This window comes from Myotis daubentonii, chromosome 11, assembly GCF_963259705.1.
Source record: "Myotis daubentonii chromosome 11, mMyoDau2.1, whole genome shotgun sequence".
Classification (NCBI taxonomy): Eukaryota; Metazoa; Chordata; class Mammalia; order Chiroptera; family Vespertilionidae; genus Myotis; species Myotis daubentonii.
The window spans coordinates 70,608,996-70,624,913 of NC_081850.1; the positions used below are offsets into that span (position 1 = coordinate 70,608,996).

The window sequence follows — 15,918 nt, forward strand, 5'->3', positions numbered from 1 at the left end:
ATAAAGCAGCATACGAAATGATGGCTGCATTTCCTGCCTTGCACCTAACAACATCATCCATCCATTCGTTCATTCGTTCATTTATTCAGCACATACTCATTAGCACATCTTACATGTTAGTTGTTGACCATGCAATGGTGAAAAGGTAGAAGCAACCCCTACCTACACATAGGTTACCTTTGCAGGTAATTAAACAAGCAATAGCACAGAATAGGAATAGCAGGTGTCATGAGAGCAAAATAATAGGGCCCTTTGGGCAGGCGAGGCATAGGCACCTGGTGAAGGCTTCCCAAGGGCTGACACTCTGAAACCTAAAGGGTGATGCGGGGTCAGGCAAGTGGAGGGAGAGAAGGATTAGAGGGTCTGGGGCAGAGGGACTCCCTGGGAAATGCTCAGAGGAGATGATGATATTACATGAAAGCTAGGTTTTTCCCTCAAAGTTTGATCATTTGCCTGCCACATGTATGTTTTTTGTCATATCACCATTCCATATATATTTTGTTCATTTGCTACCTCTTCCTTAGATTCACTTTTTACTGCAAATATATTTGAAAAGAAAACACGGTGTCATCTTGTAAAGGGTAACACAGCACCATCTAACCTCAATAGAAAATTAAACCTAAACATTCATACAATGGAAAAACCACACACTTTTGTTCCATCTTGGACCAACTCAAGGCTCTCCCTTTAAAAGGGCAGCTCGGCGAGTGTTAGGGTAGTGCTAAGACACAGTCCCAAACAAAGAGGTGTGTTTTGTTTTTAAGTAACCTGGAGGAAGGGGCGAGAGTGAACAAGGGAGCTAGCTGCTTTCCCAGTGTGACTCGCTGTTGTTTAATACTGGGTATATGATCATCTCAAGCACCACCTCAAATCCATTTCCCGCCTCAGGGGAACTCCTTCTGCACTACGGTAAACACTGTGTGTGTAAGAACTGAAAGAATTTCCAAATTGTCAGAGCAAAGTGTGTGACAGCAGGAACGGTAAAAGATAAGAAGCGGGAGGTCAGCCGGGGCCAGTCCTGAATGCCCGCTAAGTAGGGTTAAAGAGTTTGGATTATCTCCCTGGGGTAATGGGAAGCTTTTTCAAGTGTTTTTCACAGGGAGGGGGTGATATTATTAGATCTTCAAGGGAGAAAGATCCTTCTGACTGCAGTCGGAAGCATGGACTAGAGAGGTCCAGACAGGAGGGAGGCAGGGAGGCCCTGGAGGCTGTTGTGATAATAGCCGGGAGAGACAGAGCCGTGCTCTGGGCCAGGATAGCATCAGTGGTGCTGGGGAGAATCGCATGACTTCTTGAAACATTTAATGGACTTTCAAAAGTTTTAAAATTACCCCATAAACTGGACAAAGGAAGGGTATTCTCCCTCTTTCATAGATGATAAAGACTTAAAGGCCCACCGGGGTTAAATGAGCTGCCCAGAGTGGGACAGGTTTTATGGAGTCTGGGCCTGCCCTGAGCTCCCACCCTGAGTCCTCACAATTGCAATAACCTTCTGGGAATGTGAGGCCCTCAAGAGAAGAGACCAGAGCTTGGGCCAGGGATAAAAGGGACCTCTCCTTGGGTGGGGCCTTATCTGTTATGTGGGATCCTGGACCGTACCCTTCTCCATTTCGCATGAAAAGAAGGTTCTTTAGATAAAAGCGGAATGAGGGCAGATAGGCTTGAGCCCCGGCTGCTGTCTCTCTGTGGGCCGGGGAAGACATTCCACTGTATTGGGCTTTCCCACAGGGCTCAGGGAGTTTGGGGGGAAGCTGAGCCAGAGTCCCATCCTGACTCTGCCTTTACACCTTTGGGACCCTTTATGACCCTCTGGGACATAAATCATCTGGAAAGGTCACCTGGCTGCCCAGGGAGGCAGAACAGTTCACTTGGTAATGGATTGTGATAACTCGCTAACCTCTGGCCAGCCAGTCACCAGCCACTATCTGCCAACCCACACCCGTGGCACACAGCTCCCTCCTCCTGTGGTCTTCCCAGTTCCCAGAGGGCCTCCGGCATTCCTCCAACACTGCACACTGGCGTGTTAGCAGGAACCAAAGCATGTGTAGCCAACCCCACCCCAGCGCTGCTAGTAAACTCACTGTGTACCCTTGGGCTCTGGTGCTCACTGGCCCTCAGTGCCTCATCTGCAAAGTGATCAGGATAAGCTAGTCTAGTGGTACTTAGTATTTTTTTTTAACTCATGGAAAATTTATCTTCTAAGTAAATCTTACATAGAACCCCAAGTCTTAGATAGAATGCCATCTCCTCAGAATATCCTTAATACTTCTACTCACTGACACTTCATGTTTTAATTTTCTGCACTGTACCTATTAGTTTTAATATCCTGTACCTCACATGTCTTTACTTATATGTCACCTCTCTAACCCACAACAATGTCAGTTTGTATAGCTGGCGATCCTTTATGTCCAATTTGCTCCTGTAAGTAGGCGCCAACTCGTTCCTTATTGAATAATCGTATAATGGGATGAGTAGGTGTGTGGACTCTATGGGCCACTGAGTTGTTTCGGGAGAAGCTAGAGTGGGTGGTTTGGAGCCCCACCTGCCAGGTCTCCTCTTCAACTCCCTGCCAACACCAAGGGTCCTGGAGGTTTCTCTGAGCTATCGAGGGTCTATAGATCACAGTAGCAAACACCTGAGTTCCACAAACTAAAGTCTTTGCAGCTCAAAAATAGCCTTGTAAAATGATGCATTTTTCTTGCAAATAGTAAGAGACTTGAAGAGCCCTCACTTCATGAATATATTGATTCATTGACTCATTGAATGTGCTTACTATGTGCCAAATGCTGTGCTGTGGGCTGGAAACACACGCGTAGAGAAGACAGTGTCTGCCTTTACAAGGCTCAGCATCTCATGGGGAAAAGGCTGGTCAGCGGGCAGCGGCAGTGAAACGAGGCAGAAGCACCGCACTAGACGAAGAGCGTGGGAAGCAGGTTTTAGAGTAGTGCTTCTCAAACGGCAATGTGCGTGAGGATCGCCTGGGGCCTTAGGAAAATGCAGATCAACTCGGTGGTCTGGGATGGGCCAGAGATGCTGCATTTCTAGCAAGCTCTTAGGTGATGGCGATGTTTCTGGTCCAAAAGCATACTTGGAGTGACAAGGCTCTGGATGCGGGTAGCTGGTGCAGCTAATCCAGACGTGGACCTGAAAGAAGAATTTCTGGAGAAGAAAGTGAAGGGTCTGCTTAAAGTTAAAGAATGAACAGGAGTCTTCCCAATTAAAGGAAGGGCGTTCTCATTGGAAGGAACAGCCTGTGCCAAGACAAGAGAGAGCCGGGCAAGAGACTGTACTTCAGTCAAGAAGTAGAAGTCTTACTGGGGCAGAGAGTTCAAGGTGAGAGGGAAAGGAAAAAACAAGGCTGGAGAGTTCAGCAGAGGTCAGGTCATGAAGGCTCTTTTGAGACCTTTTCTGGAGTCTGTTCTTTCTCTTAAAAGCTGGGTTATAAAATATATTTTATTGATTTTTTACAGAGAGGAAGGGAGAGAGATAGAGAGTTAGAAACATCTATGAGAGAGAAACATCGATCAGCTGCCTCCTGCACATCTCCTACTGGGGATGTGCCCGCAACCCAGGTACATGCCCTTGGCCGGAATCGAACCTGGGACCCTTCAGTCCGCAGGCCGACGCTCTATCCACTGAGCCAAACCGGTTTCGGCTAAAAGCTGGGTTTTAAACCGAGGAGCCATATGGGCCAATGTGCCAGGCCTCTCAAAGGTTAACCAGTGTGCAGAACCTCCAGGTATAGGAGAGAGAGCAAGAGTGCCCTAGAGCCAGGGTCCTTGTCCTTGCTTTGCTACCCACCTGCCGTGTGACTTTGGACAAATTCCATCCCATTCTGCACCTCGCTTAATTACACCGAAGGGCTGGACTTCAAAGTTCCTTCCAGCTGGGAAACCATGGAACCAGCAAGCCCTGAAGGTCATAGCAACCAGAGAACAGACACCAGCCCAGTGTGTCCTGTTTTTCAGGGACTAAGCTGGCTTGGGTGATAAGAGCATTTCCCGGGAGCATCCTGAAGCTATCACGGGATGAGCTCTGGTAGGATTCTGTTGGTCTATAATCACCAACCCTCCGGATCTGTGGTCACATAACCCCCATAAAATTCAGTGACAAAAGGGCAGCTCTTACCTCTACCTAATAAATCCATCAGGCCAGTGACCACCAGAGCCTGCTTCCCATGGCAACCACAGGTTACTTCAGACAGCTGCGCAGAAAAGACCTGCTGACACAGCTGTCCCCGCCACACGGTTCCTATGAGGCGATTAGAAAATCTGAGCTCATAGGTGGCCAGGGACCAGCACTGGCTCCAGTCTGAACGTCCTTGACCTCTTGGGCCTCTCAATCCTCTCGGTTACAATATACTAAGAGGATAGGGTAGGGAGAAGAGAGTAAGCACTTGAAAAGGTTTTGTTTCTGTGGGATCGATCTCCCGAGCCTAGGAAGGGTGTAGTCATACCGTCAGCCCCGTGTGCTTTCATGGCAGACATCGCTTTTAGACCATGGCCTGGGATCTTTCTCAGCATAGCCCGACGAGAAGCTTTTCCCATCTGAGGAGTTGGCACATTCGTGAACATAGCTGCTATGTCCTCAGTGAATCAAGCCTGGGGTGTCCCTGGTCGTCCTTTCAGTACAAGGTTATATAGGATATTGTGGATTAACTCTCTTGGAATTTCTAGGACATTGGGAACAAGAGCAAACGTAGGCTTCCAGGGACATATTCCTATCATCTCAGATGCACTGCTAAATTTTTTTTTTTTGCACCTTTTGATATTTCTGAAATCAGGATGGACTGTGCACATGAATGTGCACATTCAGTGTATTTTTTTATTTTCTTGAACGAAGTAGCGTCTCTTATCATTGAAGATGTCTTAGACCGGATATATACAAACAGCACACACTGTGACTTCGAACAAGTGTCCCATAGATCAGATTCCCACTGATAATGTAGCAAAATTGCTTATTAACTTGAAGTCTCTGTCAGTTCCGAACGGAAACAGTTTTGGGTTAGTTGAGACTCAAGTCATCCTTACTCACGTCATCAGTTTAGGAATGGATTCTTGGGGAGGTAGCACGGTTTCTTGTGACAGAATGAGGAGACAAAGCCCAATGTAACTATTTTCACCAGTCGCCTTAAAAATCACATTTCAAGCCTGGTGTTGAGGATCTATATTCAGGAACAATTAATACCTGGGCTTCCGGTGTTCTGCTTAGTGGGTATGGTCGGAGGTTAAATTTGATGTGGATATATTTTGAGAGGAAACCTAGTGAACTACTGGGAAGCCATTAAACTATGGTTTTATTGTACACACGTATCACACCATCTTAAAATATACATGTATGGAAGTGGGTTTACTAAGTGGAAGTAACTCTATTGTATTTTGTTCTAAAAGTAACACTTGCTCATTCTGTAACATTCAAAATGATAAAGACGTAGATGAAACGCAAAGTGAAAAATTGACACCCCTGAACACTACAGTCCCCACCCAAATCACAGTGTGCGCATACCTTTCTAGACACAGGTATGGAAATGACAGGGCTGTGCATGTGAATAGGGAAACTGGCACAGGCTTGAGAATACGTCTCCATCTATAACCACAGCTCCATCTCCATCAGCTCTGAACACAGGTACTCTGTGTTCTGTCATCTGACTGTCCACACCAAACACTACAAGAAAAAGTCTTTTCCCGTGAATGTATATGCAAATATGTTGTATCTTCCAAGGGCCTGTTAGCCATGCAATGATATGAATTGAGTCCTCAGTTAAAGACCAACTGGGTTTCTCTCAACTGCTTTGCTATCAGAAGTAACGCTGTATAAGCATTTTCCCCGCTTGCCTCGTTGCTTCCTCAGGTCTACAGGGTGCCCTTGTGCAGGTAAATTCCCTTTACCTACCCTGCCTAGAGAATTGCTAGGTTTTGAAAGCTGAGGACTGAGAATTTCCTTAGTTCAAGTCAATTCACCCTGACAAATCTGACGGATTTCCTTGCAGTCGGGAGCTGTACACCTGGGGAGAGGTACTCTGAGAACCAGGTGGGAAATACTGGTTGAGCACCTGGTATGGGCCTAGTCACTTACATCTCATTTCACTTCCTGAACAATCAGTTTTGAAGTTTAAGCAAGAGAGAATCAGTGGAGTTAAGTAAATTGCTCAAGGTTACAGAGCCAGTAAATGTCAGAGCCCAAATACAAAACACTGTCTTCCGATATCAAGCCAGTGTCCTATCCATTATAACACACTGCATCCCAGGATATGTGCACAAATAAGGGGAAACGAGACTCAGTAGAAAATACACAAACGTCTCAGCAACCAAGGGAAAGCATGATTTATGGTACCTGGGAAGCGCTGGAAGACCCCATTTTAGCATGACTTGGAGGCATGAGTAGACCTCAGTGAGTGTGGTCCTCTCATCTCAGGCACTGAATTCTTTGGCAACGGTGTCACACTAGGTCCTGTTGTGAAGTGCTCATCGGAGGCTCAGCAGATGGCATTTTTCGGTGAACCAAGCCCCCAGTTTCTTTCAGATTAAAAACAAACCAACAAAAATTGACTCCAACTTCAACTCTGCTCTAGTTTGAATGTCTGTGTCTCCCCTAAATGTTTGTCTTGAAACCTAATCCCCACCATGATGGTATGAGGAGGCGGGCCTTTGGGAAGTGACTAGGTCAAGAGGGTCAACCACTCATGAATGGGATTAGTGCTCCCATAGAAGGGACCCGGGAGAGAGCCTTTGCCCCTTTCACCATGTGAGGACACAGTGAGAAAGCACCATCAGTGCACCAGGAAGCAGACCCTCGCCAGCTACCACACTGCATCACGATCTCTTGGACTTCCAGCCTCCGAAACTGTAAGAGAAAAGTTCCTGTTGTTTACAAGCTTCCCCATCTGTGGTATTTTGTGGCAGCAGCCTGAATAGACTAAGACAGCCTCCTTTTGAGAACCTATTTAATCAATTCCAGTGAAGGGGAACCCACTGGAAATATGGAAATACTCATTATATATTTAGAGGACTCCAGTTTTAAGTTTTTATTATATTGAGTCAAAATTTGCCTTCTGTCGATTTTCAAGTGGCTTCATGCATAAAACTCGGGTGCCTTGCAGCAGAGATCTGAGACTCCGCTCTCTCTCTCACCCTGTTAACCCTGGTCAACTCCTGTAACCAGCCTGAGGCTCGCTTATACCACCTGAGGCCTGGGGATAAAGCACACACTTTAGACCTGTGGTGAGAATGATGGCACATAGTAAGTACTCAATCAATTATAGTCATTATCATCCCAGCTCTAGTTTTTCCCACCAATTGTCTTCAGTTACTAGAACAACATACCATCTGCATAAATTCCCCCTTCAGTGGACACCTCCACTCCTGCTTTCAGTACTTTCTTAGATGTGCTTTTGAGACAACCTTCATCATCATGATGACCTGGCTGCAATTTGTATAGGTCCTTCTTACCAGAAGTGACCGGGGATCTCCAGCTGTGCCCTGACCAGCATGAATGACATCAGTACTTCCCTTCAGCTGCCCTCCCCCCCCCCACTTCTGAGATTGCATTCCAAGTTTTTGCAGCCACGTCATGCCCTCAACTCTCATTAAGCTTGAGGTCAGCTGACACAGACACATTGGAGCTCTACTCAAGGAGGTGGGAAAAGGGAAGGAGGCCAACAGGAATGTTTGCTTATTGCCTCTTCTCTTCCTCTCCATTCCAAGGCCCCCTTAGAAATTAGGTCTCTGTCTGATAACGGTGTCAAACAGCTGATTGGATAAGAGGGCTGGGAATATAATAGTTGGTCAAAGGTTCTGCAATTCCTGGAGCAGTGGCATCTGATCCCAGCCCTTGACTCTTTCACAAGCCAGCCCTGTCTCAATTTTGCCTGCTGATCAGCCAGTAAATTATTATGTGGTGGCCCTCCTTCACCTCTTGCTTCCTATCCTAGCGGGCTGAGTCCTGTCTGCAATGAGGAAGATTTCATCTTCGGTATTTGAGAAAAACAGTCACTCTGCCTGTGATCTCTCTCTCTCTCCAGGGAAAGCTTGGAGCATGCCTGGCCTTTGATTTATGGCTCTCTATTACTAGAAGTTATTACCCAGAACTCTCACCTTTGTTCTCTCACTCCCCCTCCTCCTCTCCAGCCTTTGAGCACTTCCAACTTTTCTCTCCATAGCTTCACCCATCGAATTTTTCTATCCTTGTGGCATCTGATCCCAGCCCCTGGTCTCAATGCTGAGGCATTGTGTATGGTGGAGAAAGAGCAGGGACAGTTAAGCAAAATGGCCTTGGTGGAGTGCCTATAATGTATAGATTCCCATCCCGGGTGCGTGTGGCAGTCATTTCATTGAAGTCTAACAGCATCCCTGCAAGATAAGCATCTCTATTCCATTTTACAGATGAGGAAACTGACTCATAGAACAGACGGGACTTGCCCCAGTGCACTCTGACACCTACATGCTTTCTATGATAAGATGCTACTCCGAATCTTGGCTAACATTTAGTGAGAACTAAGCAAATTGCCCAGGTTATCTTATCCTCCCCCAAACACCATTATTATTCCCATTTTACAGACGGGGTAAGAGCTCATGGCACTGAAGAGCTTGCTCATGATCCACATGGCCAAGCTGTAGAGCTAAGATTTGAATCTGGGTCTTCAGAGCCCAATATTTCATCTCAGCTCTGTACGGCCAGGAGCCTTGCTTCTAGCATATCCTTTATAACCAACTTAAGCCATTCCTTGAGGCAAATTATTTTCTCTCTCCAAACCCTCATTTCCCCACCCATTCAAAAGGAGGCTTGGTCCAGTGAGTTCCAGGATCTCTTGGAGGGAAGGGCTGAGCCTATGAAGACAAAGCATGTGGGTATGTTGGAGGAATTGCCCTGTCCAGCCTAATTTTGTATGTGGCTGATTAGTGTGACTGTCTGATCAGACTGCGACTCTCCACTGCCCCACAGATAAAACACGTGGCCGTGGCTTAGAAGATGGGCTGCTCTCTGCTGAACTGACAGACCTTCTATCCATGTGCACCGACCGTTTCAAGCAGTTGGTGGTTTTATGCTGTCTCCGTCTAACTTTGGAGGGTATCCCTCTGTCTCTCTGTCTACCTGAAACATTCTTTAATCACTGACAACCTCACTTAGATGTTCCATCTTCTAGGAAGACTCTTTGGAGCCCCCAAACTAATGATTGGATGTCCCCTTGATATATTCCCATAGCACCAGGCAAGCTCTTCAACCCAGCACTCTGCCCCCGTATTAGAGGCTGTTACCATTTCTGTCTGTCTGTCTCCTGCCACCAATTTATAAAGATGCTCAAGGCTTAAACCAGTACAGAGATAATAATGATGGTGGCGGCAGAGGTGGTGACGATGATGGTGATACTTTCTAACACCCATGAGGGGCTTACTGTGTGCCAAACACTTGCCTGGGAGTTTTACATGGATTAACTAACAATTGACATGTATTGTTTAATCATTGCCATAACTCGATGAGGTAGGCAGATGTTATTTTCTTTTTATAAATCAGGAAACAGAAAGAGGAAGTCGCTTCTTAAAAGCACAGGGAGCAAAAGCAAACCCGAGCCTAAGAACAGTGGCACCTGTGTGTTGTCTGCCTCACTGCCTGCTGCCGGTCTTGCCCTCCCCCAGTTTGATTCTCCTCGAGCAGCCAGTCTCCGCTGGCCCCTGCCGCTTCCCTAGTTTCCCACTGTGTCCGCACTCACACACTGGATTCTAGCCATCAGAACTTCTACGTAATCCCTTCTCTCTTTGCCTTTGCCTCTGCCTCCTGTTATGTCCTTGCCCTTTTCATTGCCTGGCCCCTCCTCATTTATGAGGCTCAGCACAAGTTCCCCTCCAACTAAGACATCTTCTTGCATGTCCCCAATCCTGCCCAGGCACCTTCCTCGGTTTTCCCACGGGTCCTGTGCCTCCTTACATCATTGCCCTTGCCACCTGTGCTGTAACTGTCAATCTGTCTGTCTTTCCCACTGGATGGGGGTCTCAGCCACATACTAAATGCTCAATAAATGAGCAACTGGTGACTTTATCCCCATTGACCTCACAACAGCCCCATTTTTCATGCGAAGAAGCAGGCTTAGAGACGTTAAGTAAGTCTCCCAAGGGCATGGAGCTATTAAGGAACAGATTAAGCACGCCAAGGAGGAGGGGTAGGAATAACCTCCCCAGGCTGCTCTCAGGGAGGTGCCTGCCGGAGGGAGCGAGGACGAGGGTAGTGCAGCCACTCGAGTGCGATTATGAAGCTATGAATTCTTGGCACCTCAGGAAGTATTCCACCCAAGTGGTGAGCTATACAAAAAGGACTTTTTGAAAGGCACCTCATAAATTGTGCCCACAAAACGCACACACATAATCCCGGCCCTTTTCCAGCCGCCACACAGGTGCCTAACACAGTCTCCCATTTGTGGGGTCTGTGGTCATAAAACCGCCCGCCTCCTGGGGTCTCGGAGGGCCATGAGGACGGCGGGAGAGAGCCTGTTATTTAGCCCCTCGGGATTCCTGGGGATCTGGAAGGTAATAGGATGTAAAGAAACGTGGGTTCCACAGGAGACAGGCACTTGGACAGTGACGTGGACTTGTGGTCTGACCTGGGAAAGGGACATTCCTTTCCCTCTCTAAGCCTGTTTCCACCTCTATAATGAGAGTTCAGACTGGGTCATTGGTTCCCAACTGGGATTGCTCTTGGCATCTGGTGGGCAGAGGTCCGGGGATGCTGCCGAACTTTCTACAGGACAGTACCCCCAGTAACGAATAACCAGCCCCAATGTATTATTCCTGCCTTTGAGAAACCCCAGATTAGGTCATCTCAGAGATCCTTTAATTTTCTATGCAGCCCTCATATATCCCCAGAGCTCCTCGCTCTGGTGCTGGGTAAAGGGCCCTGGGTAAATTACCAATGATGACCACCAAGTATAGAGTGATTCTTGCTCAGACTACTGTTCAGTATGACCTTAATCCTAGACATCACCGTAGTAAGTAGTAATTCTCTATAAGAGTAGCTGTCATTTATTGGCAACTTACTCTGTGCCAGCCAGGCTTTGGGCATTTCTCAGATAATCCCACAGCCCTCTGAGGAAGGTAAGACCACCATCACTGTTCTAGAGGTGAGAGCAGTGACACGCAGAGACCCTGTGATTTGGGGACAGATTTACGAGGCTTTGACATACGATTCCAAATTTCCTGACTGCGAGAAGAGCAGGAGGGAATGAGAGAAGCATGAAAGCAGATAGGGAGGGACTTGTGGGTTTTCATGGTCTGCATTCAAACGCCCAACTCCAAGGCCAATTTGATGTTTGACCTTGGTCAAGTAATATCATTTCTCTGAGCCTTTGCTTCAGGGCTATTGTAAAGATAAATAAACATTTTTAAATGTATATAAAGGACCAATTTCGTACACATGGTATCAGTACATTTTAGTTATTATTATTGTTGTTTATCCTTATTATAACAATTTCCACTGTGTTGGAGTCCCAAAGCTGACGCCTGGGACTCTCCTATCTCAGCAAAGGGTTATCCCTCCTTTTCATTTTTTCGACATTGAACAGTTGGAGAGGAGAGGTAGAGGGTGACGTTGGAATGGGCATTTGAAATACCGCACTCACGTCAGGATGGATAGGAAGTTGCTGGGACGACAAGCCCGTCTTTATCTGTTGATCCTTATTGGCCCCTCAAAGACCTGACCCTTGACCGGGGCTTCCGCCTCCCTCACTGTCTCCTCCTGCCTTTCAGGAAGGCCCACCTGATCCTGAGGCGGCTGGAGAGGGTGAGCAGCCACTGCTCCAGCCTCCTGCGCAGCGCCCACATCCAGAGCCGCGTGGACACCGTGCCCTACCTGTTCTGCCGCAGCGAGGAGGTCCGGCCCGCGGGCATGGTGTGGTACAGCATCCTCAAGGACACCAAAATCACGTGCGAGGAGAAGATGGTGTCCATGGCCCGGAACACGTATGGGGACTCCAAGGGCCGGTGAGGGGGGCCGCTGCCCTCCGTGAGCACAGAGACTCTCCGTGGGAGGGGGTGCTGCACCCCCGTGGATTCCAGGGCCGAGGTGGGCTGGGAGACAGCTGAGGATGGGCTTGGCCAATTAGGCTTGGCAGTGAGGCCAAAGCAAACTCTCTCTCTTGTGGATAGCCGACAGAGGACTTTGTAAACACTGGGATTATCCATTTTTCTCTACCTTTTATTTTTTTCTAAGATTTTATTTGACTCTATCCAAGTCTCTCCTTTTTCAACGTTTTCTTCTGGATGGCGGTCAGTGCCGAGGCAAGAGCTTCCAGGTGGAGACCAAGCGGCCTTTCCTCTTCTTCCTTCCCGCGGCCACACTCAGCTTCCTCCCAGCCTGGACCCCGGCAGGAGATGGATGCAGAGATGGTCCGCCCTCCTCAGCGTCAGGAAGGAAGCCCCGAGGATCGCGCCGTGAGGAAGCGTGGGTCTTTAGGACTTTATTCCCAGCTGGCATTGAATTTGCAGGACCTCGGCCTCTTCCTGCTACCTGTGGGTCTGCCCGGTGTCCCTGCAGGACTTCCCATGCATTAAAAATTCCTATTGTCTCTCTCTCTCTGCTTGGGTGGTGTTTCTTACCAACGGGGGACCTCTGTTTATTCACTCAACAAATCTGTATTGATTATCTATTATCTGCCAGGCATGGGCATGCAATGGAAGACAGAGGAGCTCCCTGCTCTCAGGGAACTTATTGTCCAATGGAAATAGAGAAGCAAGCTAGTGAATTTGGGCTGCGATGGGTGAAGGGTAGAGATCCTCTGAATGCATTGTTGGGTCATTAGATAAAAAGACAAAATGGTTTTTTGAAAAAGTGAGACCTCTGATCAAAGGAGGGGGAGGAGTAAGCCAGACAGAGTGAAAAAGAGTGGGATTTACTCCAGTCAGATGGGACATCATGAGCAAAAGCGATTGAGAAAACGGAACTCATTTAAGGCTGCAAGCACTGTCATTGAGCATAGAGATCGCAGTAGGAGGTAGTAAGTGGAAAGGCTGGGGGCTAGGCAGAGCTGGAGAAGTCTCGAGTAAGAGGTTTGACAGTATTTAAAGAAGCTGACAGCCCAAGAGTGAAATAGCCAAATTGCTCTTTATTGAAAAAACCATACCAGCTGCAGGGTGGAGGTGGGACTGGAGAAAGCCCCAAAGAGGGTGACAGCTGTCATTTTCAGGCAATAGGAGATGGTGGTTTGGATCCTGTGGTTGTGAGAGAGACAGCTCACCTCTGAAATCTTTTCAATGACACTGGACCTGCTTCCAGGGTGTTACCTGGGAGGGTAATGAGTACGGAGAGGCATTATGGATTCCTACCACCTGGACAGTAGCTCAGAGGAGCTGGCTGACTAGAGGAAGTGTGATGTAGGTCAGGTATTTCATAAGGCAGTGATGGCGAACCTATGACACACGGGTCAGAGGTGACACGCGAACTCATTTTTTTGGTTGATTTTTCTTTGTTAAATGGCATTTAAATATATAAAATAAATATCAAAAATATAAGTCTTTGTTTTACTATGGTTGCAAAGATCAAAAAATTTCTATATGTGACACGGCACCAGAGTTAAGTTAGGGTTTTTCAAAATGCTGACACGCTGAGCTCAAAAGGTTTGCCATCACTGTCATAAAGCAAGAATGACACCTGGCAGGGGTGGGGAGCCTTTTTTCTGCCAAGGGCCATTTGGATATTTATAACATCATCCTTGGGCCTTACAAAATTATCAACTTAAAAATTAGCCTGCTGTATTTGGTCAAACATTTATTTGGTCAGTTATGGTATAAAAGAATACCATAGACTGGGTGACTTATAAACAACACAATTTTGTTTCTCACAGTTCTGGAGGTTGGGAAGCCCAAGATCAAGGCGTCAACAGATTTGGTGTCTGGTGAGAGCCCTCTTCTTAGTTCATAGGTGGCAATCTTCTCCCTGTATCCTCACGTGGTGAAAGGGAAAGGGAGCTCTCTGAGGTTTCCTCTGGAAGGGCACTAATCCCATTCATAAGGGCTCCACCCTCATGACCTAATCACCTCCCAAAGGCCCCGCCTCCAAATACCATCACATTGGGGATTATGTTTCAAAATATACATTCGGGGGGAGGGGCACAGACATTCAGTCTGTAGGTTTATCACATGCCAACCCCTGTTCTAAATTCCTCTCATATATACCCTTTTTTGAACCATAGGTCTCACGCCTTTGCTGAGTCTCCTCATTGCTGTAGCTTTCCATTGTCTTGACCCAACCTGAAGAAAAACTTAGCTCATCAGTGGCAGAAAGTTAAACTTCCCAATGTGCTGGGACTGTGGTCTGAGCCTGGTTAAGTCTGAATGTGACTGCTGCCATTCACCAGCTATTACTCTGGGTGAGTAATTTGACCTCTGAACCTCAGTTCCATCATCAACACAATGGGTTCAATGATAGTCCCACCTGGTGGGGTTGTTGTGAGGCCTGAGTGAAAGGGTAATGCTAATGCATCCAGCACAATATACAGTCACGTTTTCTTTCTCCTCATAGAGACACTATACATAATGCTATGAATTTGGGGGAGATAACTAGGAAACGTTGGCTGGGAAAGGTCTATAGAAGTCTGATCAAGAGGCGAAATTAATAACCGATAGCCAATGGATGCATGAGTTGTAAATAGTATCAAAAATTTAACTCAAAGAGAAGTTGCAATGATGGTGGAACTTAAGCAATAGCAAGAACCCCAAGGAGAAGCATGTGGTTTCTTTGAGCCTCTCACAGACAGCTGTGGCCTCTGGGTTGCTGCTCAGTTGGCCAAAGTTAGCTGGCTCCTAAGGAGACGTGCAGACTGTCCCCAACTTGTTCTTCTGTCCACGTCTCTCTCTGGGTTCAGTCTCCATGTCCTGATACCGTGGAGCCTATTGTCTCTAGCCCTTCCCAGCCACCACAGGGCTCTCCAGAGGGAGATGTCAGAATTCTGACTGGACAGGTGTGTGTGCGTGTGTGCGTGTGTGTGTGCGCGTGCGTGCGCACGCATGCATGTTTGCCCTACCATGACAGGAAAGGAGGTTAGACCCATATTTGTTAAGATGTTTCATTAGAGCCTTGGCCAGTGTGGCTCAGTTGTTGGAGCATTGTCCCATACATGGAAAGGTTTCAAGTTCAATTCCCAGCCAGGGCACATCCCCAGGTTGCAGGTTTAATCCCTGGTCAGTGTGGGTATAGGAGGTAATCGATTGATGTTTCTCTCTCAGGACAATATTTCTTTCTCTTCTCCCTTCCTTTCTCTCTCTCTCTCAAATCAGTAATAACATATCCTTGGGTAAGGATTAAAAAAATAATAACAAAATGTTTCATTGGAAAAAGAAAAATGCAAATGAGGCTGCTGGGTCCAGCACCCACCCTGGCCACTGCACAGCCGCATTGATTCATGTGGTGCTGCGGAAAAGGCCAGGGGGGCTCATGTCCACTGTGCTGGCAAAAATTGGGTTTTTCGTGTGGTTTCCACCACTGAACAAAGAAGTTGTGAAAACACAGAGGTGTGTGTTGGGGGTGCACAGGAAATCGGCCCTCGATCACTCCCATCTTCGGTATGGTCAGAAAGTGTTTCTTTGGGTAGGCTTTATCACAAAGAGTGGACTTCATAGACAAATGCTGCTAACTACCATGTATGGTGTCCTTATCATATCAGTGACTCTACATGTGTATCTCATTTAACCATGTACAAAAGAGTCATGTGCTATTTACAGTCTTCCAATGAAAGAAACTGAGGTTTAGGCAGGTTGAATAACCTGTTCCAAATCCTAAAGCTAGTAGGCAATGATGTTGAAATACTGAGATCTAAACTTGGGCGGACCAAGTATTTCAAACTGGTGGGCACTGTGCTTACTACCTCCATGGGCAAATGTGGGTAATGCCCTCTTCTTCATCCTAAGTCAAAAGCTAAGTCCCTCTCACTTCCAACCT

General features: G+C 47.1%; 1 protein-coding gene across 2 annotated transcripts in view; it reads left to right on the forward strand.

Annotated features, from left to right (window-relative positions):
* Positions 1-12,554, forward strand: part of ASTN2 (astrotactin 2) — a 742,933-nt gene extending 730,379 nt beyond the window's left edge. For both annotated transcript variants that reach the window (XM_059657840.1, XM_059657842.1), the window contains exon 23: positions 11,733-12,554. In XM_059657840.1, the coding sequence (XP_059513823.1) occupies positions 11,733-11,970 (238 nt within the window). In that variant the 3' untranslated portion in view covers positions 11,971-12,554. The remainder of the gene's footprint in view (positions 1-11,732) is intronic.
* The last annotated feature ends 3,364 nt before the right edge of the window (positions 12,555-15,918 follow it).